We start from the raw sequence: 25,568 nt of genomic DNA on the forward strand, positions 1-25,568 counted from the left end.
TTCCCCAGATCCTCTCAGCCTAATCTCACCCAGCTTTCTGGGCTCTGCTCGATTGCCACTCTTGCAGGAAGTTCTGCCTTTGGTTCCCCACCCAGCAACTTTGTTTGGACAGGCAGACCCCCACCCCTCCTGCCCCGCCAGGCCCACCTTACGCAGGAGGGCCCCGATGATGGCAGGCCCCTGGCACTGCACCAGGCTCTCCTGGTTCACAGTGTGGGCCTGCAAGAAGTTCCTCAGCATCAGCAGAAAGGCTGCCACTGCGTTCCTCTCCATCCGCTCCTCTGCCGGCCACCAGGGAGGGAACAGATACGGGTCAAGGGCCTGCCAGTGGCCATGAGACCTCAAGCACTCCAATTTGGCCCAATTTGGGCCAAATTGTCTCCTGCAAGCTACGCCCCAAGGATGCTTACCTGAAGACTTGCCCAGAGGGAGAAGCAGCCCCTGAGTGTTGTGGCCAGAGGTCAGTTCAGGCCCCAAAAGGTCATAAGTCTCGGCTGGACCTGCCTCAGCCTCTTGGGGCTGCAGAGCCACTCGCTCCAGCAGGGGCAGCAAGACCCCCATGCCCCCGACACAGTTCACCACATCCTGAGGGAAGGGGTGGCAGTGAGAGGGTGGCTCCCAGCATCCTGCCCTGCTCCACCCCACCACCCAGCCTGGGACTCTGGACCCCAGCCAGCTCTCGGGTCAGTTTCCCCCATCCTGTCTAGGCGCAGGCCTGCTCCCCAGCCCACCGTGTCACACTGAGCCCCAATCGTGCTTGTTGCACACACTGCTACACATGCACCTTCACGTCCCACGTCTCCACCCGGTGGCCTGTCAGACGGCCATCCAGCCCATGGCTAGGCGACAGGTCCAGGCAGATGTTGTTCTTACAGGCCTGGGGACAGCAGATGAGGAAGGTGGCAAGCGTTATATAAAGAATAATAAAATTATGGCACTTGCAGGCAAATGGATGAAATCGGAGAATATCATGCTAAAGTGAGATAAGCCAATCTCAAAAATCCAAAGGACGAATGATCTCCCTGATCAGTGGATGATGACACATAGTGGCTGGGTGGGGAGGTAAGAATGGAGGAAGGAGGAACTGTATAGAGGGAAAAGAGGGGTGGGAAGGGTAGGGGGGAAGGAAAAAAATAACAATGAATCAAACACCATTATCCCATGTAAAAGTATGACTACACAAATGGTAGGCCTTTACTTCATGTACAAACAGAGAAACAGTATGTATCCCCCATTTGTGTACAATAAAAATAAATTTAAAAAAAAAAAAGGTGGCAAGCGTTAGATGGAGGACAGGGTGACAGACAGAGGGAAGGAGCCAGGGGGAGGCAGGACTGTTGTGCCAAACACCCCAAATACCTGAGGTGAGTAATGGAGGAGCAACTTGGCACCCAGCTCGTGCAGATCACCCTCAGGCTTGAAGGGGGCTGGCTCATTGGGCCCTGAGGGGAAAGGGGAAGTCTTCAGACCTCACTGGGCCTCTGGTCAAACCACATCTAGAGACTGCCTCTTCCCTGCCTGACCAGAGAGAGACCCTAGGGACACGTTCTGCCCCCTAGCCCACTGGTCTCTGGACTTGGACTTGGGACAATGGGGCAAGTGGCTAGGACCAGACAGAAGGGGCTACATACCCAGAGCACACAGGACCCTCAGGGTGGCTGCCTGCAGCGCTTCATGGAAGATGGCCACAGCCCCCAGCTCACCCTCCAGGGATGTGGGGCTGCCCCATCGAGTGTCCTGGGTGCCTGCAAGGGTGGAGCTGATGCTGCCCTCCTGCAGGGGGGCTGCCAGCCCGGACCCCCAGCCCAGCGCTACGGAGGCTGGGACTGACTGGGATCGGGTGAGGGAGGGGTGAGCATGAGCCAGGGCAGCATGGACTGATGGTGTGGGCAGCCCCGTGGTGGTGGTCGTTGTGCGGTGCCCAGCAGAGCCGATACAGCAGGAGGAGAAAGGCTGTGGGGCCAGGATTGGGGGACTGATCAGGTCACAGCAAAGCCTGAGGTTCCATCTACAGCCAGATTCTCCCAGTGACCCCCATGACTACACAGAGCCCAGAGGCTGAAGTCTGAGGCCTGGAGGGAGCAGAGCGGCAGACACATAGGGGCTCTAGGGTCCACTGCATCCACAGCACTCCAAGGTACCTCACTGGTCCAAGGCTTCCCCAAACCCTGCTGGGCACACCTCACTGAGGGAAGGGCAGCGAAGGGGTGCTGTTTTGACCAGATGGCCATCTTTGTAGACATGGACCAGGTTCTGGCTGAAGGGTCGGCGTCCAGGCACATGGATGATGGCTACACAATGCTAGAACAGAAGCCACAACATCAGGCCATACTTGAGACTTGATGTCCCCCTCTCCCCACTGGGCCACATGAAAAGGGTGGGGACTTACCCAGACAGAGTCGGCAAAGGACACTTCAGGCAAGCTCATGGTCAAGTACTCCTTCCGTGTGCACACAGCTACCACCAGGGTCCCAGCTGCCGTGAAGAAGGCCTCAAACCCTGAGCCACTGCTGGTGAAGAAGCTGGGGGCAGGCAAGTTGGTTATGTCTTCCTGCTCACCTTGACAATGGGTCCCTGGCCTCTGAGAGTCACCCACCTGTACAGCTGCTTTCGCTGGAGTGGCCGGGTGGAAGTTGGGGCAGGCACTGCATCCGTGGGGTGCAAACAGAGCCAGGAATGGAAGGTAAAGGCAGGTCCTGGCCATCGCTGTACAGAGGGCACCATGATGCCTGCCATGCTGGGCGTGAGGTCAAAGTAGCACAGTGCACGTGCAGGACCCTGGTGCCGGGCCATGCCTGACAGTGCTCGAATGATAGCACCTGCATGTCGAGCCTTCCCAGCCTCAGCTCCACCTGGTCCCGAGTCCAGCTCTGGTGGGGGACGCAGCAGGCGACGAAGCTCCAAGGGCCTTAGTGACACACGGCCCAGTGCTTGCAGCAGTGCCAACAGCTGCTCTTGGCACCGGGCCTCTAGGGCTATTCCTGTGTTGAGTGTCTCTAGCAGGTAGCCCACCAGGCCTGCTTGCACACAGGTGGCACGGCTGGCAGCACAGCTGTTACAGAGCCACCAGAGGCGTTGAGCTAGAAAGAGCCGCAGTTCAGCTGTGGGCAGTGATGGCAGCCACTGCATCAGCACCAGCAACGGTTGCTCATTGCAGATTGGTGGAGGCGGGCATATGCTGTGATCACCCTCCACAGCCTGTGGGTGGAGAGAATGTGACAGTCCCTGGTCAACTGTGGTGCCCTGCCAATTGCGGTACTTCCCATCTTAATTTAATTGCCTACGGCATGAGAAAACAACATGTGCTACACCATCCTGTTCACAGAGACATGGGTACACAGATGACCATGACCACTAATAACAACCCTTCAGGACTGTCAACCTCCAAGCCTCAGTTTGCAGCCTGGGTGGGTCAAGCCCCCAACTGCATGTTCCTAGGACCATCCTGGGCTGGCCAAACATGCAGCAGCTTCCAGGGTCCCACAGTCTAGAATCCTTACCCCAGGGACACTGACATGCATGGCTGGGCCACGAGTCACACTGTGTACCAACTATCCTCAATAGTCCTCCAGGGTGGAGACTCCCCATCTGTGACTCAGTCCTGGCTGCCTCTGGACTCTGGCTCCAAGCCCTGCCCTTACCATGTTAAGCAGCTCTTGCAACAACCGATGGGTCGGGGGCCCATGGCTCTGCAGGACCTCCTGCAGGTGTGGGTAGCCGATGCGTTCCTTGAATACCTCCTGCGGAGCGCAGTGTAAGAAGGAAGTGAGCATATACACAGGCCCCAGAGCCAACACGCCCTTCTAGGGGCATTTTTCGGGGTTCCATTGCCTGCCTCTGTCTCTGGGTCACTATATTGTCTGGGACAAGGGACAGAAGAGGGATTGGAAGGCTTGGAACCACCTCAGAAAGCTGCAAGTGGTAGTCAGTCCACAACAATCCTTTTCCCTCATCCAGCCCTAACCCAGGATGTCCGGCTCCCAGGGCAGACTGATGACCACACCTGCCCAGTGAGCTGAGCTCACCCAAGGGCTGGGCAGACACCTTCCCAGCTCACTTGCTTTGCTCCAGGGAGCAGGTCTGTTCTGGGGACATGTGGTCACTGAACCTGTACCTCTACTGCAGCTGCACTGAAGTGTCCTTACCTTGGCTGAGGGGGAGCCACTCATGATGCAGGTCAACACTCTGACTACATGGACTGCGATGGCATCCGTATCCTGATCCAGTACCTTGGGGTGGGGAGGGGCAGTCAGCAGAGGCAGTAGTAAGGGTGTCACAGCTGGCAGCACCCTGCAGTAAAAGGGGTGCAGGGCTAGGCACCCCAAGATACACAGCAAACCTGTCTGGGCGCCACATCCTCTATTTGCCCCTCCTGTTGTGACCCTACCTTGAACCTGGGCCCTCTCTGAGCAGCTCAGCAAGACCTGCTCTGACAGAAGCTAGGAAGAAAACAAGGTTGGAAGGATCCTAACTGGGACACTTCCACTGCACTTCCCTTCCCATTCCCTGGCGGCCTTAGGGGCCCCAGCCTCCACACATTTCCACCCAAGCTAGACACGCATGTGCAAGCAGGCCAGCAGTGCCCATCACCCATGATGATTGAGGGGAGTTGGGGAATTTAGGAACAATCAATCGCAGGATGTCAGAACCAGAACCTTCGAGACCTTTAAGTTCTACCCTGTCTCCTGCTCCCTAGATCCAGGTGGGGACACTAGCTCAACCTGGCTGAATCTGAGAGCCAGAGAGGCATGGGACTGCCCCACTCCTGGGGTGAGAAGTTGGGAGGGCTTACGGAATTTGTCAGCAAATGTTAAGCCATATGTGGGCCCTGTACGGTCCTTTGGTCCCAGTTCTGCCCAACTTTCCAAATGCGTCTCAGGGAATGCAGCTCAGTGGCAAAGCACTGGCCTAGCATGTGCAAGGCCCTGCTTTCAATACCCAGTACCACCAAAACAAACGCACAAATCTGCCAACTGTGATCTCAGACAACCTTTTCCCCCTCTCCAGATGGGTTTCCTTATCTATATCAACACATGGGAGTTGGGCTGGGGATGCAGTTCTCTGGCAGAACGCATGCCTAGCATGTGCAAGGCCCTGAAGTGAACCCCCAGCACCACGCAAAAATAAATAAAAGGTGGTGGGCATGGTGGCGCAGGCCTGTGATCCCAGCTATTTGAGAGGCTGAGGCAGGAAGATCACAAGTTCCAGTCTGGGCAACTTACTGAGACCCTGTCACAAAATAAAAAGGGTTGGGGATGTAGCACCCCAACCACAAAAAAAAAATAATAATAAAATGAACTAAAGGGGAGTTACTGTGCTCACCCCACCTTAGATGAATGGATGTGCAGGTTCTCAGAAAATGACCATACCCAAAGGACGCATGGGCTACCTCATGAAGACAAAGTCAGGTTAGGGGCTTTGGCCCAGGTGGGGAGCCCCGATTGACACTCTGCAGCTTCCTATAGCCCCCATGCAAAATGAGGGATGGAGCATATCATAAGGGACTAAACAATTCCTAGTGTCCTGTTTAGGGTGGGTGGAAGGATCCATGAAAGAAGTGGCACTCTGTGGGGACCTCCTCTTCTGGGACGACTACAGCCAAATCCCTACATATTGGCGCTTCTCTTTCCCCTTCTGAGAAATCGGGGTGGGTGCTTGAGAGTTTCGAAGGTTCCTTCCAGCTTGGCATAGCCACACCCCAGCTCCCGATTCTAATACCAGGAGGTAATATGCCACATCCTGCCCTCATCTCTAGGATGGGGCTTGGAAGGCGGAGAGACGGCATAGGAGACCCAAACCTGCTGCCAGGCTGCGCATACACCTACTCGCCGCCCTGCGGTAGTGCAGGAAAGGCTCAAGAGGTGGCCCAGGGCAGTGTTCCCTGAGCTAGTCAGTGCCAGGGTGGTACCTTCTGGACATCGGGCTCTGTCAGTAACCGGGTAGCCAGGTCACTGTCCCCCTCAGGGGGCGCCCGGGCCTGCAGGTACAGCTGTGCGGAGGGGGACACAGGATGGAAGAGGCAAAGGAGAAAAGAGGAGGAAGATGGAAGAGGTAGGGTTAGAGCGGGACCAGAGCAGCTGCCAGGGCTATGCCCCGGAAGGAAGTGACACCCTGAGTCCCAAGCAAACTGTCCCCCCAGGCACTAGGAAGAGTGGGGCTGAGCCACCCATGCCCTGCTCAGATGAGCAGAGGCAAGGGAAGATAAGTGGGTGGGACAGACACTAAATCCCCCTTTATCCCCTGTAACACTCCCTTCTTTCCATAACACTCCCCTCTGTGTGGTACAGAGCCATCCTGAGCTTCAGATCCTGCCCTGTAGAGGCCCAGATGGACAGGCCTTGTCCCTGCCCCAGTCCCTCCTCCCACTGAGTGCAGGCCTTAACAGCAACCTGGCACCTATATGCAGTTCCCCTGCCTCTGGGTTCCAGCGCTTTACCCCAGCCTGGGCCCCACCTACCTTGCTGTTCTGAATCAGGCGAATGAGGTGCTCAAAGCAATTGTTGCTGAGGAAGGTAGCCTGCAGCACTGGCCGATCCTCACATGCCAGCATCCTGGGGATGGCATCTGTGCAAAGGCCAAAGTCAGGCCCTACCCAGTCCCTCTATGCAAATGTAAATCTTCTTCCCCATGCTGTCCAGTCCAGCTTTTCCACCATCATGTGGGCCTTCCCCTCTTGCTACCCCTTCCGCAAGAGCCTGGGAGCCCATACTTACCGAGCATGTTGACCCGCAGGGTGACAAGGGCCTCTTCGGGGCCTGAGTTTGAAGTAGCAGGCCAGCTGGCATTAAGGACACGAAAGTAGCCCTCCAGCAGGGCACGGAGCTCTGGCCCTCGGGGGGGTGTGCGACTGGCATGCAGGACATGGACCGCACCCACCAGTGCCTCTAGAGCCAGTGGCACTAGGTGGGGGTCCTGGGCCAGTCCACTGCTGCAGCCATGAACAACACCCAGCAGGCCCTGCACAGAGCCAGCACTCACAGCCATCTGCCCGTTCTCCTGCACGTGAGGGCAGAGATGGGCAGTGCGCAAGGGCCCACACAGCAGTGAGGCCAAGACAGCCACCCCTGGCCCATAAGCTCCCCTCCCAGCCTACCTTTCCTCCTGTGAGGACAGCGCCAAAGAGGTGGATGAGCCGCAAAAGCAGCATAGGAGGCAAGCGGTCTGCATCCTGCAGGCTCTCTGAGGTGGGCAGGAAAGGACAATGTCACCAGAGTTGCAGGGCTGTGGGCCAGGGGGCTGCACAAGAGATGGGTATCTTGGCAAGGGGGTGTGAGGTGGGAGCTGGAGCAAGCAAGAGATCCGTTCTGAGGGAGAAGATCTCATTTTGCTCTGGGGGCTCAAAAAAGTCATGGTTCCATGCCTTCCATGCCAGGGGGACTGGGGGAGACATGGCATTTCTTGGAAGGCACACTAGCCTACATGAGAGGCTAGTCAGCTCTCCAGATCCTAACCCCCAAATGGGGTCCCCAAGAGTGATCACATACCCCCTCTGCTTTCCTGTGGTGACCCAGGGTTCAATTTCTCAGATGCAAATCTCCTGTTCCTTCGGCCCCTATGATAGGTGGAACTTCCCAGGCCTTGTTCTGAGGACCCTAATGTATCTACTATATGGATGTCTTCCCCTCCCCCCACCTGTAGGGGACTTCTAGGGGCTTTCACAGTCTTGTATGTGGGAGGCCACCTGGCCCTGCTCTACCATGGACAGGATGCTAGGCCATGCACCAAAACCAGGTAGCAGAAGGGACCAGCCCTGGTCACATGGTAGTATGGGGCTGGGTATAATTCAGGTGGGATAGGGTGGAGGTCTCCCTGGGGATAGAACTTTTTTTTGGGGGTGGGGGCGGTAAATGGGGATCGAACCCAGGGGTGCTATACCACTGAGCTACATCTATAGCCTTTTTTATTTTTCATTTTGAGACAGGATTTTTCTAAATTTTTTAGGGCCTCACTAAATTGCTGAGACTGGCCTCAACTTGCCATCCTCCTGCCTCAGTCCCCCAGTTTGCTAGGATTATAGGCAAGCACCACCAAGCCCCACTGGGGACAGAGCTTTTGAGGTGAGGCCTGGAAATGCAGTTGGCCAGTGAACGGAGAGACCACAGGGTGGGCAAAGACTCTGAGGTCGGGTAACTGAGTACAGTCTATGGATGAGGGGACAGGAGCAGGGCTGGGAAGCAAAGAGGAAGAAGGGCTGGAAAGAAAGGCTGTGGGGAGCGGGGTGCGGTGGCGCACGCCTGTAATCCCAGTGACTTGCTGAGGCAGGAGGATTGTGAGTTCAAAACCAGCCTCAGTAACTTAGCGAGGTCCTAAGCAACTCAGTGAGACCCTGACTCTAAATAAAATTTTAAAAAGGATGGTGGGTGGGGCTCTGTGGTTAAGTGCCCTGGGTTCAATCCCTGGTACTAAAAAAAAAAAAAAAAAAAAAGGTTTCTGGGAACAGAATCAAATACAAATCTTGAGGGCATCAACTACCACAGAGGGGTCTATGGTGGGGGGACCCAAAGTTAGTTTGTTTTAAGAAGAGTGCATGGACCAGGAACAGTGTTTCACGCCTGTAATACCAGCAATCCGTGAGGCTAAGGCAGGAGAGGGCAAGTTGAGGCCAGCCTCAGCAACTTAATGAGGCCCTGAGCAACTTAGCAAGACTCTGTCTCAAAATAAAAAAATAAAAAGGGTTGGGGATGTGGCTCAGTGGTAGAGCATCCCTGGGTTCAATCCTCAGTACCAAAAAAAATTTTTAAAAACTAAAAAAGGAGAGAATATGGGAAAATGGCTGCAGGGAGCTCCCCTCCTGGACCTGCTGCACCCCACTCCAAACTCAGGTCCGCCACTCCATATGTAGTGCAGAGGAGACACTTAAAACCCCTAAAGGCTATCACCTTCTCATATCCCTGTACGCTCTGTCCAGGTTGCTTCCCATTCTGAGCCCATCTCAAGTCCTCACCAGTCTCCCTCCAATTTGAGGAGATGAGAGGGAACTCAGGAGAGGAGGTCACCAGGGAGAATGGGTGGCTGGAGGCATCCTGGGCACCAGCTCTTCTAGGAGATGTAAAAGGCTAGTGTGGCCCTGTCTTGAGCAGGGATGGAGAATGGGAAGAGTCTACAGGGACAAAAGGTCTGGGCTAAGGAGTGTTCTGGAGGTCCAGAGCCAGGGCACAAGTGGCTGAAAGGACCCTGAAGGGTCCAGAAGGGAAGGAGGATGGGAAATCCAGGGGGCAAGTCAACTCCCACTGACTCCAGCTAAGGAAAGATACTTTGCTCAGGCATGTCCTCTCTCACCCCAGAACTCCAACTTGGCCTCTGGAGGCCCACTCAAGGGCTTGTGGGTCTCCCAGGCCTGCCTGCAGCTACCCCTGAGTAGTTCCTGTCCTGTGTCTGGGGTCAGGGAACTGCAGGAAGGGGCCTGGGCTTGGGGGCAGGGCCAAGTGGGGCAGGGGTGGGGCCTGACCTTGGAAGAAGGCGCTGAATTCACAGGGCAAAGTGGCAGGAGGGAACTTGTATTTGCTCTTCTCCTTGGAGCTGATGACTTCCCTGGGGGGATGGGAGGTAAGGCCAGGCGCTTGGGTCCCTCAGCCTGGCTCTCACCCCTTTTATCATCCTCCACCAGCCTATGCACAGGCCCATTCCCACCTGCACACCTTTGCCGGAGCCCAAAGCTCCCATCCTTTCCCCAGCCTTGGTCTGAGTCCCCTGCCTAAGGGCTGGGTCTCACCCACTGTGCTGGCGCCGCCAGGTCTGGTAGGGGTCAAAGAGGCCCTCACAAAGGAGCAGGGCATGAAGGGCTACATTCTCCAGCTGGGTCCCACGACACTCCTGTGGTGTTGGGGGTCCTTTGAGCTATAAGTGTGGGGAGAGAGGATAGAGGGAAGTTAACCCTGCTATGGCCACAGCTACTACCTGCCCCCATTCCACCTCAGGGAGCCCACCTTACCTCAGCCACCAGCCCCGTCAGCAGCGCCAGCACTGGGGGCCCCAGCACCTGGCCCCAGCCTGCCTCCACATTCTCCAAGTTCCTGGGGTGGAAAGGATTGGAGGGGTCCACCAATGCACATGACCCCCACTCCCTCTGACCCACACTCCCATGCCCTGCCCACTTGGGGTAGACACCAGGGAGGGACCACCTGCAGAGAATGATGAAAAGCTTGAGCAGCAGCAGGGCTTGCTCCAGGTCCTTCTGGTCCAGTTGCTCGGCCAGCACATGCAGCGCATCTAGCGGCAGTAGGGGGACCTCCGCCCCTGCCTCCTCTGGCCTGTGGGGAGGGAGCGTCACAGGGGTGCCCAGACCCCTCAACCTCCCTGCCCTGGCCCTGTCCTCACCTTCGTGGTTCCAGGGAGGACAGTGAGATGCTCTTCTCGAAGGCTCCCACAAAGGCCTTCAGCCATTGCTGCAAGTAGCCCAGGTCCTTCTGCAGGCCGAGGAGTTCAGGGCATGGTGGGCGGGATGAAGGGTGCAGTAAAGAGGGAAGGGATGAGGTTAAGGAGGACACGAGGGATGTACAGGGATTACAGGCAGAGCAGTGGGGGTGGAGAAAGGGAGTGAGGTTGGGGGAGGAGGAAGGACAGGAATAGGAAGGTCAGTATCGGAGGACTCTGGTACAAACTGACCACTCCTCCAAGACCCCATTTGTTTCTCTTGGCCCCACCTCCCAGTCTCTGCTCCTACCCCTCAAAGACCCCGTGGGGCCTGACACACGCAGGGGAGGGGCAAGAGTGGGGTGTGGCTGTGGCAGTGCTGGTGCTGAAGGTCTCCCGCACATGCCTCCTACTCAAAGCCTTAGGTTGGGTCCTCTCCTGCCACCTTCTCCCAGCTCCACAGCCACCACTTCCAGGAAACCCTCCTGGGCTGTGGATGCCAGGTCGCAGGTGCACTGTTGAACAGGCACCCAGCATGTAGCACATGCGCATCCACAGCTACAGACCAGCATCCCTGCCACAGCTGCTACCATTGCGGGGAACCTCCACCCACCCTCTGGGTTACCTGGACCCCGGGCCCCAGAGCTGGTTCCATAGGCAAAAGGGGCAGCGCTTGAACCCAAGTCTGGGCGGCACCAGGGAAACTTTGGTGTGAACGGGAAACGGATCCTCCCGCCCTGACTGGGGCAGGAAGCGCAAAGTCACGGTGGGGGAGGGGGGCCGCTTCCTCCCAGCAGACCGCAGGGATGTGGGGGGGCCGGGGCACCCTAGGCCCGGCGAGAGACCTGGCAGGCGCTGGGGCTGGGGCCTGAAGTACAGAGGGGCGGGGTCACCTGCCTTGGGTGGAGCTTACAGGCCAGAGCTTTGCTGGCTCTGTGAGGTGGCTTGGAGGAGCCCCTATCTGGAAGTGTGTTCTTCCCTGCTGTTAGGGTGCCATTCATTGAAGGCACCAACATCTCCCTGACCTGGGCTAAGGCCCAGGGACGATATGAGGAATTCATTCATACCTCTGGCCCTTCAGATGCCCTGGCTACACCACCTGGATTCTGCAGGTTTCTCTACTCAGGAAACAGATGAGTAAATCATAGCCTAGCCCTAATTAAATCCATACCCAGAGATGCTCAGGGATGGATATGGGTGGGTATCTGTATATGAGTCCCTCCTTTTCCTCTGCTGGCCCCACCTGGAGGTCCCAACCAGTTGAGCCCAAAAAGCAACCTCCTTTCCCAGAGTCAGAGAGGTTGGGCAAGGACTGGACTGGAGAGGGATGTAGGGTCCAGATACACATCAATCAGCACCCCAGCAGCCTGAAACTGTTCTCAGGGGTCATGAACCTCACACCTTTGAACCTTCCGAACTACCTTTGAATAAAATGCTGATTTTTGCTGCCTATGGCCCCCACATCACAGGGACAGGCATGGATGACCCCCAGCAGGCCAGGAGCAGGCCCACAAAAAATTGAGATAGAATAGCCAGCCACCCTGCAGTCAGGCACCTTCCTTGTGTATTCTGGCATCTATCCAAAGCCAAGACAACTTAGGGAGGGACCATGGCCACCAGGAACAGACCCATACCACTGTGACCTTTTGTCGGTCAGTTAATTGTTGATTTCTCCATCCTCTGTTGCTGGCAGCCTCCCTCCCCGCCAACCAGCACGGAGACTAAATATCCAGATCCTGAAACACCAGAGGCCAGGGCTCCTGGACCATCCATCCCTTCTGAACCCTCCCATCACAGGTGGGAAAACAGGAGGTGCAGAGGAGAGCTACCACCTTTGCTTCAGCTGCACTCTGAAGATGGTGAAAGCTGGACCTTGGTTCTAGGCTAGGTCTACTCTTGGTGGCTAGGCAGCCTGCACAAGTTGACCATATGACCCCTATCTCTGTGGCTTCCTAGACCCCTTCTGCCCTCAAAAATGTCCCCATACTGTCTTTCCTCTTCTACTCCAAACCACCCCAATCAAGTCAGTCATCTCTGACCCAAAATGTGGGCCTTTTTGCCAGTTGCAGCTGTGCTGAGCATCTGAAAGCCCAAATTCCACCCTGTACCCCACCCACAGAATGAAGGCTTGACTCTAAACCTGGCATGGCAGGCTCCTAGTGAAACCAGGGCCTGCTCCTCCACCCTCTCTGCTCCTTCTCCTCTGTGACATGTCTTCCTGTCCAGGCCTTGCCCGCCCCACACCCCATTGCCTCTGTGAATTGGGCTTTTGGTACTTAAGCAGGAACCTCCCATCTTCCCAGGGTCATCATCTGGATTGGCTTTCCCAGACCTGGGTGGGTCCCTTGCACTCTGCACACTCCTGCTTTCTGTCCCTTGGAACCACACCCTCCAGGCTTGTCCAGTCCTGTAAACTTCCAGCAAGTGAGGACTGAGATGGGTTCAGGGCTGGGGTGTTCGAGGCAGCCTTTGTGGGCTCTGCAGGGGGCATGAGATGGTCTCTAACTCATAGAACTAGGAAATAAAGGGGGCAGCTGGCTGTCTTCCCTCTCTAGGTCTCACCTTTTCTTCCTGGGAGGCCTCAGGCCAACTCTGATCTGGGCTTGAGGCTGCAATGCTTGAGGGTACGGGAATCCCTGCAGAGCCAGGACCAGAGGCAGAGTAGGCCAAGGGGGCACAAGCATGCTGGAAGTGCTGCAGGTGAGGGCATCCGGAGCCTGAATAGGGTGGCTCTCTCAGAGTCTATGCCCACTGGCTCCTCCGACCCTTTCTTGCTCAGAGCAGGAACATGTATACTAGATCAGCTTCTTACCCCAGTTGGACTAGGCCAGGGACTCAACCCTGCCCCTCCCCTGAAGGCAGGCAAGGAGCGACCACACCTGTTAAGAGCACCCCAGGGCCCTTGAGTCCAAGAATAAGTGGTGCCAGGGCCCTGTGGCAGGGAGAAGGGCATAGGTATGGGACAGAATGAGTGCTAATGGTCACCCCTATAAAGACTTCAACCTGCTGGGAAGTGACACATGCCCAACCAGCCTTGAGCAATGCAGAGAGTGCTAGGAGCGAGGGGGCTCCTGAGGGCTAGTGAGGCTCAAATAGTCCTGGGTGGGCATGGAACTGCCAGTCTCCTGGAACTCTGAGGTAACTTGGGAGGCCTGAGGGCAGGTGGCGATGGCATGGATGGGTGGGTGGGACTGTCTGCAAGAGAAACAGGGATTACTGAGCTGCCCGACACCATGCTGCCACCAGACCCTGCCTGACCTACCGCAAGTCCAGCACACAGAGGATTCTAATAGACAAAGGTCACCCTGCCCAATCAGCCAGTCACCACCCTGGCGTCAACTCCATCTTTAGAGCAAGTCCTCAGCCTCCCCCCACATCCAAGACAGTGTGTGGGTGGTGCCCCCTCATCTCCAGCCTCAGCACCGCAGACCTGCTGCATGTGCCAGCCCAAGGGCATTACTTGCTGTTCCCCCTGTTACAGAACTACTCGTGCTTCGCTTCGGAGGTTGGGGTTACCAACAGAATTGTGGTTAGTTAATGTCAACCTCTGAGCCTCCACTGCCTATTTATTTATCTATTTTTGCAGTCCTAGGGGTTGAACCTGGGGTGCTCTACCACTGAGATACATCCCCAGCCCTTTTTATTTATTAATCTATTTTGAAACAGGGTCTCACTCAGTTGTCCAGGCTGGCCTCAAACTTGCTATCCTGTTTCAGCCTCCCGGGGAGCTAGGATTACAGAAGTACCCCACTATGTCTGGCCCTTCAGTACCTTTGCTCAGTGGGCAGCCACATCCACCCAGGATCAAGGTGAGTGTTATGTGATGGGAGCTCCAATCCAGGGACTCTGGCCTGCCTAAGTTCCTGGCATTCCAGAGCAACCCTGCCCACCTTCCTCTGTGGTTGGCCTTTTGACAGAGTCGAGGCCTCCTGGGCTGTTCCCCAGTTGGCTGGCGAGACAGAGTATGTTGATGGACCTCAGGGAAGCGCTCAGAATAGGTAGGGTAAACTGCAGTTCAATGGTGGATAGTTCCTCCCAGTCAGACCTGCCTGAGTGATAGTACCCCATTTCCAGGGACAGAAGGACAAAAATGAGACAGGTGTGGTGGGGTCTGTTCAGGATGGCTTCTTAAGATAGGGAATCCCTCATGTAGCATCAGGAGGGGGAAGCCAAGGTCAAGCCAAAGGTGTCTTCTGGCTATATTAGAAGGACTGGAAGTCAGACTTGGAGGATCTCAGACCATGAGATGAAGCAGGAGATAGACACTTTGACAGGGACAGAGAGAACTGAGGATGCTTCCAGTGTCTGGGCAGTGGGTCAGTTTTAGGCCCTTACCTGGAGAAGGGTACTGAACAGAGGGCAGGGTTGGGCCTTCTGGTCTCCATAACACCCCTCAGGGCTTAACCATCCCCTTGTCTTATCACTATGGAAACTGGAAATTTCTTTTCAGGGTCCCCATAGTAACTGACCCTGTTTCCATGGGGACCCCACACTCTCCCATCAGTTCCCCAGTTGTCATAACAACACCAGGGATTACTAGCCCCTCCCCCAACTCTGGGCTCTTGATAATTTCCCTATCACCTCAGTCCCTCTCCCTTGAGTTGTCTTGGAAATAGAAGCAGGAAGGAAGAAACCCCAGTTTCCCCTCTGAGGTGTGAGGGAACCAAGCACCCAGGAGACAACCACACCTTCCCTTTGCCTATTTCAAAAAGGTAAACTGAGGTGTAGGAAGAAATAGGAACCAGTTAAGGACCTAGAGGGACCAGAGGCCCTGAATAGATTTCCATGAGGCAGTAGAGTTCATGGGCCAGGGACAAGGGATTCAGGGGAGGGTGGACAGGGCAAAATCACCTCTAGCTCTGGCATGACCTCCCCCAACCCTTTGAGTCTTCAACTGGAGAATTTAGCCTGGGCTCCCCACCTGTAACCTGAGTGTTTGTCCTGCCTGATCTTTGTGATCCTGCATGTGCCCCTAACCCCTTTCAATAGGGGTGGGGGACTATTCAAGAACACTCACTACTGCTCCAGACTGAAAAGGGGCAGCTCTTTTGCGTTCTATTTTGCATTAACTTTTACATGCTGCCCAACTGCCAGCCTGTCAGGTGCTGTACCAGTCCCTTAGTCCTCTCATACTCTTCAAGCTGTCCCCTCCCTGGGGAAATCCTGGATGTGCTCTCACCCATCCACCAGGCTCCTGGGCCACCTCCTGCCTGACCCTAGTCCTGACAACTTGCTACTTCCATTGCCATGTGCTTGCTCCTGCTCTTCCTGTCCTTTCTACTCTGAAAGCCCCCAAAGAACGCCTTCTCTAGGACGACTTTCTTGATTGGTCACTCCCATGGGGCTTACCCCTTCATCCGGTCATTCAGCTAACAGCCAGGAGTATCTACCACATGTAGGTGCTGGGAAGCAGTGGAGTACCAAGCACAATGAGGGTTAAAAAAGACTCCAAGGCCAGGCGCAGAGGGCCTGTAATCCCAAAGGCTCAGGAGGGGAGGCGGGAGGATCCAGAGTTCAAATCCAGCCTCAGCAAAAAGGGAGGTGCTAAGCAACTCAGTGAGACCCTGTCTCTAAGTAAAATACAAAATAGGGCTGGGAATGTGGCTCAGTGGTCCAGTGCCCCTGAGTTCAATCCCCAGTACCAATAAATAAATAAATAAATAAGTAAGAGAAGACCCTAAGGTGGAAACAGCCTGTGCTGTCCCAGGTGAAGACCCACCTGTGGTTTCCCACCCACAAGACTAAACCTTTTCTAGGTAAAGGAACTCTTTTGATGACCTTGATTTACCCAGCAGGCCCTAAGGAGCTCCAACTGTGTGAGGTCTAGGAGCACTTCGGTCCTCCCCCTCTCTCCCTCAGTCCCAGGAGAGCAGGACCCACAGGAGTGAGGTGGGGGGTGGGTCTAAACTTGGGGTCCTTAAGGGAAGAGGAAGGGCGCAAGAGGGGCACTCCCCACTAGGTCCTCACCCAGACCCACAACTGGGGAAACAGGTTTGCCAGCTGGTGTAAGCTCTCACTGCTGAAGGGAGAGGGCACAGGTGTTTCTGGCTGGGTGGTGGCTGACTGACAGAGGGTCTCTTAACACCCTTTATCAGATCCACCCCTTCCCCTTCCCCAAGCACGCACACAATAGGTTCTCTAGCAGGGTTCAAAGTTGCAGGGCAGTGCTATCCCTCCCTGGGAGCCCAGTACAGAGGGGTGGAACCAAGTCCCTGGAGCAGGAGCAGTCAGGCAGGAAGGCAGTTGGGGGAGCCTGGCCAGGTTTCCTCTCTCCAGGCCGCTTGGCCCCACCCAGCTCCCGGGTAAGCTCACACATCCTGGATTTGTTTGCCTGGCCCCAAGCTGCCCCCTGCCTGCCCAGGCTTCCACCAGGCAGCCTGGACCTGTGAGGTGAGGAGCTGGGGGAGATGGGAGACTCGGCATAGATATGAGTGCTAAGCACCACCTGAGGGGTTAGGGTGTGACCATATATAGAACTCAGCTAGAAGGGGCGTCTGGAGGCAACCATGCTGGATGGAGGTACAGTCCCGGAAGCTTTACCAAGACACCCCAGCAGCCTGACACCCAGCTGGAACCCATCATTAACATCCCTCAGACTCATCACCTGGTTTAAGTCTCCTTCACCTGATCATAAAGAAACTGAGGACCCCAAACCAGCCCAAGGCCATGGGGCAATTGGAGGGAGGAGGGCTAGGGGTAGGTTTCCCTCCTGACCCTTTGCTCCTTCATAAGGATAAACCCTTGGAGATAAGAGACAGGCCAGGGCCAGGGGACCCAGCGGGGCCAGGGAAACAGAAGCCTTCTCTGGTCTGAATCAGTCTGAGTGGCTACCCCTCTACAAAGACCAGGCAGCACCTAGGTCAGGGTTGTGTCAATTCTACAAACAGGGAAGTAGAGGCTTAGAATTGCAAAGAACTTGGTCTGGGTCACACCAAGAGACTCTATTCCTGCCAGGGGCTTAGACCTCTCATAACCTGAGTGGACCAAAGAGGCTGTGGTCCTTATGGCTTGTACTCAAGGTCCCTGGGAGACCACAGGCTAGCCTCTTCACAGAGGGCCAGGTAGGTGATTTAAGCATGAACTTACCTCCAGTGACAAGCTATTCAGGGACACACAATGGTCCATTGTGCCCAGGGCACACCTGAACCAGAAGCACATGCCAGGCAGGTGCAGGGAGGGAGGGAGTACCCTGGAATCTCTCTCTGATGTGAATGTAAAAGAAAAGTGGGTAATTATGTGTGTGTGAGAGAGTTTGGGGGACACCAGGTCAGAGTCGCTCTCATATTCTGAGGTCACCTGAAGCAGTTCCTGAAACCAGAGAGGAAGGTCAGGGAGAAAGGGCCTCTCTCTGTTTCAGACATCCTCTCTGGCCTCAACCTCTCTACCAGCGGCCCACCCCAGAATGGAAGTGGGGTGAGGCTACCTCAAGGCCTGGGGAAACTCACCACTGCCACTTCTCTAGGGGAGTCTAGGTAACTCAAGTCAGACCTGCAGAAGAAGCACCTCTTCCCCCACTGCAATCTGCCAGGACCCAAAGCCCACTCGGATTTGATGGCCACCTCCAACCCACCTGGCTTCGCCCACAGGTGAGGGAGTCCACATGCAAACTGAGTTCCCCTCCCTCTTTCGACCTGGCCAGTCTCTTGTTCTTTCCAGGCCTCAATTTCCCCAGCTATAAAAGGGGGATGTGTCTGGCCCACTGGAGGGCTTACTGTGAAATGGGCGGCCGCTAGCTCTGTCGCGGGATGTAAGAGCCTGAGGCATCCGGCCGGGGCACACACGTGTGCTGGGCCGGGGCACAGCCGGTGCGCTCTCCCTATTCGCGGCCGGGGCGGAGCGGGGCGCAGGTGCAGCAGGCACCGAAGGCGCGGAGCGAGGGGCACAGCGGGCGCGGGGCGGGCTCACCTGCGCGTAGTAGAGCAGCCACAACTCGTAGAGCCGCTCCGAGGCGGCCATGGCCTGACCCGGCTCTGGCCCTGCTGCGCGCCACCTGTCGCCGCCTCCTCCGCGCCGCCCGCCGGTTGCCTCCGGCCAGGCCCATGGGCGGAGGGCGTCACTCCGGGGCGGAGCGGCGCGGGACTGCTGGGGGAAGTCCGCGGCTCTGGCCCTTGCAGCTCTCAGCCACCAAGTCTACATGCTCCTCCTCCTCCCGGACGGTCGCCGCCCGGCTTCCTGCACTTCGCTGCAGCCGTCGCCGCCACTGCCACCCCGCCTCTCCCGGGACCGTGCGAAGGGCGGGGAGCCGGGCGGGAGGAGGAGCCTGAGGTCAGGGCGGCCCGGGAGTCGCCTGGCCGCCCCGCCCCCGCAGGCCGCGCCCCACCGGCGCCACTGGAAGGGTCGTTCGTAACCTCCCGGATCAGGGCAGGCAGCAGGGCTTCCAGGCTTGCTTTGGGTCTGAGTTCGCCCGCTACGCATCCCGCCTAGTTTGGAATTACCGCCATTCGAGGCTGCGAGGAGACCGCCAGGGTCGTTTAGCAAATAATAATAACCACCTCCAGGATGACCACTTGCTGTTTTAATCGCTTTATGGGAAGACCTAAACACAACTTTTGAGCTCCTTCAGTGTGTGGAGCGGGAGGATCCGCGAGCAAACAGCAGGAGCCTGAAATACCTCCAGGAGTGTGGTGCCCTTCGGTTGGGCTGATCCCTGGGTGGTTTGGAGGATCCCCACGGGTTCCCTCCCTCCTCTAGGAAGCCTTCCCAGATGCTCCAGTGGAGGCGCCCCCCACACCAGAGCCCAGTACTGCCTTTACATCCCTTGTGCTTTGGGCGTGAGACCCAGGGATGCTCTACCACTGATCTACATCTCCAGCCTTTTTTATTTTTATTTTTGTATTTTGAGACAGTAGGTCTCTATATTGTCGAGGCTGGCCTCATCCTCCTGTCTCAGTCTCCTGAGTTGCTGGGATTACAGGGATTATACTGTAACCAACCATCTTTTTCACCTTTAACCTCATGAGGTGGGTAACTCACACCTGTTTTACACGTGGAGAAACTAAGGCCAAATAACGATCATAGGGGTGGCAGGTATAGGGACCTGGAACCTAGGCCTAATTGATTTTTTGATGGGCCATTGTCATGATCACTCCTGTGCCCTGTGCACTTTCCCTGTGCCCAACCTGCCTATGAAGTGAGGGGGCCCTTCAATGTTGGGCAAGGGTCAGACTCCTTGTTGAAACTGGGGGGAAATTTGCCAGCCCCAGAGAGGTAATATTGTTCCTAGGAATTGACCAGTCTGAGTTCCCTAGACCTTGGGTAGCAGAGAGAAGACAAACCCTATCCCCATCCCTGCCCTGTTTTATCCTCCTTGGCTTCTTGGGTGGCCCCTCCAGTCTGTTCTTTTCTTCTGTCCCACCTCTCCTGGTAGATATTTCCTGACCACCTACAACCTGTGAACCAGGTCCTAGCAGGACGTGTCACCTGCAGTGGGGGAGAGGGCCTAGAGAGAACCAGGTTAGTGAGATCAGGAGGTCAACTGAGCTGGACTGAAGATTGGAGGCATTTGGGCCTCTGAAGGGAGTTGGGAGGGGAGGAGTGGGTGTCCATTTGTGGATAGCCTGGTAAGGGAGGTCCCAGGCAAGGAATAGCCTTAGAGGCTAGTTGTCCTCTGGGAAGGGGTGTGGGTGTGACTTTGGAGACTTCACATATTGATAGAAGAACTCGGCTTCAGCCCTCGTGTTCTGTTATTAACGCACCCTGATTAATGCAGAGAAGACGACCCTGGCAGCTAGGGTGCAATGCATCTTGGGACCACCTGTTGCACTCAAGGCCAAAGCAACTCCTCCTAACTGGGGGTGGGGAACTGTTCCTTTGGGCCTGTTTGGTCCAGGTTGGGGTTTGCTTTTCTTCAGAGAAGGCAGCCTGACCCTGAGTACTGTGCCGCTCCAGAAAGGGTGGGGTTGAGAGGAGATTATCTGTGAGTCCAAAGGGAAATAGTCTTGTAGTCAGGTTCGGCACTGTGCCAGCTTCGAACCTACGCAGAAGGGCTTAGGGGCACTTAATCAGGTGAGTCCGGGAAACCACAGACAGCTGTAGAGGAGGGATAGGAAGACTCATGTTAGAGTGGGATCGGGGTAGACGGTTCGGGAAGGTTTCTTGAAAGGCTGGTTCAGGGTGTTCCGAGGTACCCGCAGAAAGTGAGTGAGGTGTAGTAAGTGCTTAGGTGAGACCAGAGCGATCGATGCGCTCTATTCTCTCTCAGGTCTGACTCCACTTGCTGCTTTCTCACTGAGTAGCGGTAGACACATCGAGCCTTAGCACCCTCGCTCCTTTTTTTTTTTTTTTTTTTGGCCGGCTCCTCACCGGCGAGGCGGGAGGGCGGGCCCTCCTGCAGCATGTCAACACTGATTGGCTCTTGGGGCTTCCTGTCTCTCATTCTCGTCCTCGGATTGGTCGTGAGACATTCACCCACTGCCCCGACCTGCGTGACGTAGGGCAAGAGGAGGGGTCGAAAGCAGGATGGCGGCTGCTACGGCCAGTGTGGGCCGCCTAGAGGAAGAGGCGCTGAAGCGTAAGGAGCGGCTCAGGGCCCTACGAGAGAAAACAGGGCGCAAGGTGAGAGACGTGGAATGAGCCTGTAGCCGAGGCAGCCGGCGTTCGGGGTCCGGACGGAAGAGCTGGGGGCTACTAGAGGACGGCAGCTGCAAGGCGCGCGTGCGCAGACGCTGGCGCATGCGTGGGGAGACTGCTCCGCCCCTGTGCCTGGCAGTTCCGGGGCTGGTGTGGGGTCTGTGGGGCTGGCGGGAGGTTGGCTTTGTGCTGTGTCCCGTGTAGCTCCTGCCTGCGGGAGTCACAGGATTGTTAGGTTCGCTGCTAGGTTCGCTGTTGGGTTAGGCATGATTTTTCCCGTTTCTTCGTGGCCTAGGCTGCCTTTCGCTTTCACGCTGGAGTTCTGGCGTATGACAAGACACTTCATTCTTCAGACACCTTGAACGGGGTCACAGGAGACGTCGAGTGCAAAAATCCCAAAAGATGCCCGGGGCAGTCCCAGCGGCTCGGGAGGCTGAGGCAGGGGGTTCGCAAGTTCAAAGCCAGCCTCAGCAACGGCGAGGCGCTAAGCAGCTCATGACATCCTGTCTCTAAATAAAATACAAAATAGGGCTGGGGATTTGGTTCAGTGGTTAAGTGCCCCTCGGTTCAATCCCCGGTACCAGAAGAAAAAAAGATGTCAGGGTTAACTGAAGGGAACGAAGAGGCCGTTAGTCTTATTAATTACCAAATTCAGAAGCATTTTCCTTGTTTTCGTTTGCCACCAAAATGGTCTGAATTTATTTCTACTTGGTTCATTTTTCCAAAGTAGTGGAGAGGTAGTGAGAACTCTGAAGTTCACTGCTTGTATATAGACCTGGGCCCTATCAGTTGAGACTGTGGTACGTGGAACAGATTGCTTCATATCCGAGGCCGTGTTTTTTCATGTCTGCAGTGGGAGAAAACATCCTCTTTCATTCTCACTGGGTGGTTTTCAGACCTAATGGGATAATCTGTATGAAAAGGCCCTAGAGATTGTAGAGTGTGGGAGTTGTTGGTTCACTTGTTGGATGGGCAAAAAACTTTTTGTCTTTCACTTTAAGTACAAAGAATATTAATTATCAAAATCTGCCTGGGGGAAAACAAAGACTCCTCTTTGCAACTTGAAACCAGGCTGGCCAGTCTGGCCTCTTTTTTCTTTCTGTATTGCTGTCTGGTGTCCTGTGGGAAAGCGAAAGAGGAAGTAATAGAGAGTGAAAGCTGGCCAGATTGGCTTCTGCTTTTGTTGGCAGTTCATGGAACCCATCAGACAGTTATCCCCTAAACAACCTGGCCCAGGAAGCTCTAGCCACAGCCTTTCAAACAGTAGCTAGTCCACTGGAGCTGTTGGTTTGATTTAGGGCTCAGATTATTGGGACCTGGTTTGAGGTCTGAATCCAAGGGGCAAGATGGCATCTTCAGAGCACATTGTCTTGGGAAGGATGTACCAGGCCCTCAGGAGAACTGGCCTTTAAAGAGGAATTCTCAGTGGACTGGCAAAGGGCTTGTTATTTTTTTTTTTTTTCTGCATTTAAAAAACATATACATAAAGTTCATGATTTTAACTAGTTTTAATGTACCATTCAGGGGCATTAATGTAACCATACTGCAGTCTATTTCCATAACTTTTCATCATTCCAAACAGAAACTCTACACATTAACAGTAATTTACCATCCTTCCTTCCTTTCAGCCTCTAGCAACCACCGTTGTCTTTATGATTTTGATTACTCTTAAGTATCCTGTTAGTTGAATCAAACAGTATTTTTTCACTTGGCATAAGTATCTTCAGGCTTTATTCATATTATAGTGTGTTAATTTAAATAATTCCTTTTGTGTGTGTGTGTGTGTGTGTTTGTGTGTGTTGCTGGGGATTGAACCCTGGGCCGCCTCACACATGCTAGGCAAGCCCTGGACCATGTTTTTAATTGAGTTGTCTTTTTGTGGTTGAGTTGTAGTTGAGATGTTTATATGTTCTGTATGTTAAACTTTTAATTAATTAGATTGGGAATTTGCTGATATATTTTCCCATTCTCTGCATTTTCTTTTTACTCTCTTGGTAATGTCCTTTTAAAAAACATTTTTTTTTAGTTGTAGATGGACACAATACCTTGATTTCACTTATTTTTATGTGGTGCTGAGGATCAAATCCCAGTGCCTCACATGTGCTAAGCAAGCGCTCTACCGCTGAGTTATAACCCCAGCCCTTGGTAGTGTCCTTTGATACACAAAAGTTTTTTTTTTTTTTTTTTAATGGAGTCCAATTCATCTTATTGATATTGTTATCTGTGCTTTTGCTGTCATATTTAATCCCCACGGTTCTTGAGTGACTTTTTTTTTTCTTATTTTTTGTTGAACCCAGGACCTTGCATATACCAGGCAAGTGCTCTTTCACTGAACTGGACTCCCAACCCTTGAGTAACTTTTTATTAGGGTAAATGTATGGGGAAAAGATAGGCAGACTTCTAAATTACTTTGAGTTATTTTCCAGCCCACAGTGTCTTCTTGCAGAACATGTGAGGAAATGGGAAAGGAAGTATGAACTGTCTGCTTCCAGCAGATAAGATCCTAGGAGTCTTCTCCTTTAGAGAGGAGGTGCTCTACAATTTTAGTTAAGTCCTTTGATGTGACAAAATACTCCAGGATCGAGCTCTTTCTTGGTTTGCACCATTTGTCCTGTGGATATTACTTCTTGCTGGTCCCCTAGCACCCAGTGGCAAGCTCTTTGTTGAGTTCTACTGCGTGCCTGATTTGCTGGAGGCCTCAGGATTTCAGCATGGGGTTGGTTTCTCATAGTTTTTCCACCCCAGACTGTTAACTCCTAATTTAGTGGTATTATGGATGAATCAGAGTCCTGAGATGGTGGTGGCAGGTTGAAGAGAGACAAGATTAAGGGTTACACTATTTCCATGCATTATTCAGCATAAAGCTCTGTAGTAATAGGCTCACAGCTCTATGTTTTACAAAGCACTGCCTTGTCAGTCTACTTGACAGGACTGGTTTGTGAGGGGGTAAGGCACGAGGCTTAGAGGTCCTGGGATGCCAAGATCCTGGATGGGAAGTGGGACCTCTGGGTTCCAGCCTGTGCAAGCTCCCCTGGGGGAGGGGTTCTGTGCAGGTCACAGCACTGCTTAAGAAAGTGTCCTGTGGTCAGCTCGCCCTGCTGGACAGGTGGAAAGATGGCATACAATGTTAGACTGTACTGCTGGGGCTCATTGCCTAGGAAAGCCAGGTGGAGTCAGGAAAATTCATGGGAAGGCAGCTTGGAATTTGAACTGAGCCCAAGTGGGGGCAAGAACGAGAGGATGTTGAGGGAGCTGGAAAGAAGAATGTTCCAGGGGTACTTTCTTAGGTGGAAACATTCAGGCACAGAGGTGACAATGGAGGTGCTCCATAGGGTTTGACAGCAAGTACTTGGCAGTGATTAGGGCACAGTCTGAAAGCACTGGGCTGGGTGCTTTGGTGTCCAAGTTCTACAGGAGCCAGGGTTTCCAGCTAGGAGGAGAGCCAGCCTGGGCATATTTTGTTGTATTGTATTTGAACCTCTTCTCTTGACATTCTTCCAGAAATTCCAAGCTGAGGAGTAGGTGAGCAGTTCAAGGCTGCATGAATGGAGCTCTGTGGCATCTCTTTGCTCTCAGCAGGGCAGTGTATGGCTACTTTGTCCTCCTTTGACTTCTTTCTTCTTCAGCAGCCAAATGGAGGCTCTCTATAGGGGATTAACTTGGCACAAACACTTGCCCCTTGGCTGTTGGCTTTCTGAAACATTTGGCTTGAATTGGGTTGTCTCTTGCTGCCCTGAGATGGAGAGACAGACTGCTTGACTGACCAGCCCCTCAAGAGTTGGGTGTGACCTTGGACTGAGCTCTGGCTGTCAGTTTGCAGGTTCAGCAGCAATTCTGTTTTTTTATCAGGAAGAGACTAGGGCAGGACTGTGCAATAGAATTTTGTGCAGTGATGGTTTTCTGTCCTGTAGCCTCAAGCCACTTGTGACTTTTAAGCCCTTGAAATGTGGCTAATGTAATATTTAATTTATGCTTAAATGGCCACATGTGACCTTGTGACTTCCTTATTGGGCAGTGCATCTCTGAGGACCTGCTTCTCCTAGCCCAACTCTAAGAAACTGTGTCTTGGGGCTGGGGTTATAGGTTAGTGGAAGAGTGTTTGCCTAGCATGTATGAGGCACTGGGTTTGATACTCAACACCACATAAAAGTAAATAAACAAATAAAAAAATTTTAAAAACACACCAAATAACTGTTTCTACCTGCATCCTTTATTCAGAGCTAAGAGGGAGAGGGTGGATAGAGAAACCCATAAGACCATTCAAATCAGCCTTGGGAGCCTGGGGTTGGGCAGAGGGCTTAGAAGTTCTGTCTTCATGGCAGGTACCTCCAGGAAATAAGATTCCAGGCTTCTGTGTATCCGCACCTGTGGAATGAAGAGTGCTGTAGTTGGGATTTGCACATTCAGGAGATGGAGAGTGGGAATAGTGCCAAAGTAGAGGGTGCACTTCTGAATTGGGGGCACCAGAAAAGGGTCCCTGGCCAGTGTGGGGGGAGGGTAAAAGAAGGAGCCAGTGGGTGGAGTCAGGAAGTGTTGAATAAGGTATGGAGGGCCGCAGTGAGAGGGAAGGAGGCAGTGGAGAAGAGCTGTGCTCGATGAGGAGTCAGGCTTGTCCTGCCCATGCCTCAGGAAGTTGCTTTTGGCTG

General features: G+C 54.3%; 2 protein-coding genes across 9 annotated transcripts in view; one reads left to right on the forward strand and one right to left on the reverse strand.

Annotated features, from left to right (window-relative positions):
• The window catches only part of NBEAL2 (neurobeachin like 2), a 31,159-nt gene extending 12,297 nt beyond the window's left edge, over window positions 1–18,862 (reverse strand). For 2 of the 7 annotated variants that reach the window (XR_013759949.1, XM_079115387.1), the window contains exons 1-20: window positions 18,259–18,862; window positions 10,318–10,406; window positions 10,122–10,250; window positions 9,932–10,013; window positions 9,713–9,837; window positions 9,449–9,531; window positions 7,094–7,179; window positions 6,714–6,996; window positions 6,458–6,564; window positions 5,909–5,989; window positions 4,146–4,229; window positions 3,642–3,740; window positions 2,597–3,198; window positions 2,390–2,522; window positions 2,182–2,301; window positions 1,632–1,953; window positions 1,360–1,442; window positions 785–877; window positions 411–585; window positions 148–281 (exon numbers count right to left, since the gene is read on the reverse strand). Coding sequence is in view for 6 of the 7 variants with exons in the window: in XM_079115387.1 (XP_078971513.1) it covers window positions 148–281; window positions 411–585; window positions 785–877; window positions 1,360–1,442; window positions 1,632–1,953; window positions 2,182–2,301; window positions 2,390–2,522; window positions 2,597–3,198; window positions 3,642–3,740; window positions 4,146–4,229; window positions 5,909–5,989; window positions 6,458–6,564; window positions 6,714–6,996; window positions 7,094–7,179; window positions 9,449–9,531; window positions 9,713–9,837; window positions 9,932–10,013; window positions 10,122–10,250; window positions 10,318–10,406; window positions 18,259–18,309 (2,961 nt within the window). In the remaining variant the exon portion in view is untranslated. The other 5 variants (XM_079115388.1, XM_079115389.1, XM_079115390.1 and 2 more) reach the window with 5 other exon arrangements.
• CCDC12 (coiled-coil domain containing 12) overlaps window positions 18,863–25,568 on the forward strand; it is a 55,719-nt gene continuing 49,013 nt past the window's right edge. The window contains exons 1-3 of one of the 2 annotated variants that reach the window (XM_079115415.1): window positions 18,863–19,313; window positions 19,721–19,806; window positions 20,555–20,907. In XM_079115415.1, coding sequence (XP_078971541.1) covers window positions 20,812–20,907 — 96 coding nt within the window. In that variant the 5' untranslated portion in view covers window positions 18,863–19,313; window positions 19,721–19,806; window positions 20,555–20,811. The remainder of the gene's footprint in view (window positions 19,314–19,720; window positions 19,807–20,554; window positions 20,908–25,568) is intronic. The other variant, XM_079115416.1, reaches the window with a different exon arrangement.

The sequence above is a fragment of the Sciurus vulgaris genome (genome assembly GCF_902686455.1).
Source record: "Sciurus vulgaris genome assembly, chromosome: 16".
Lineage (NCBI taxonomy): Eukaryota > Metazoa > Chordata > Mammalia > Rodentia > Sciuridae > Sciurus > Sciurus vulgaris.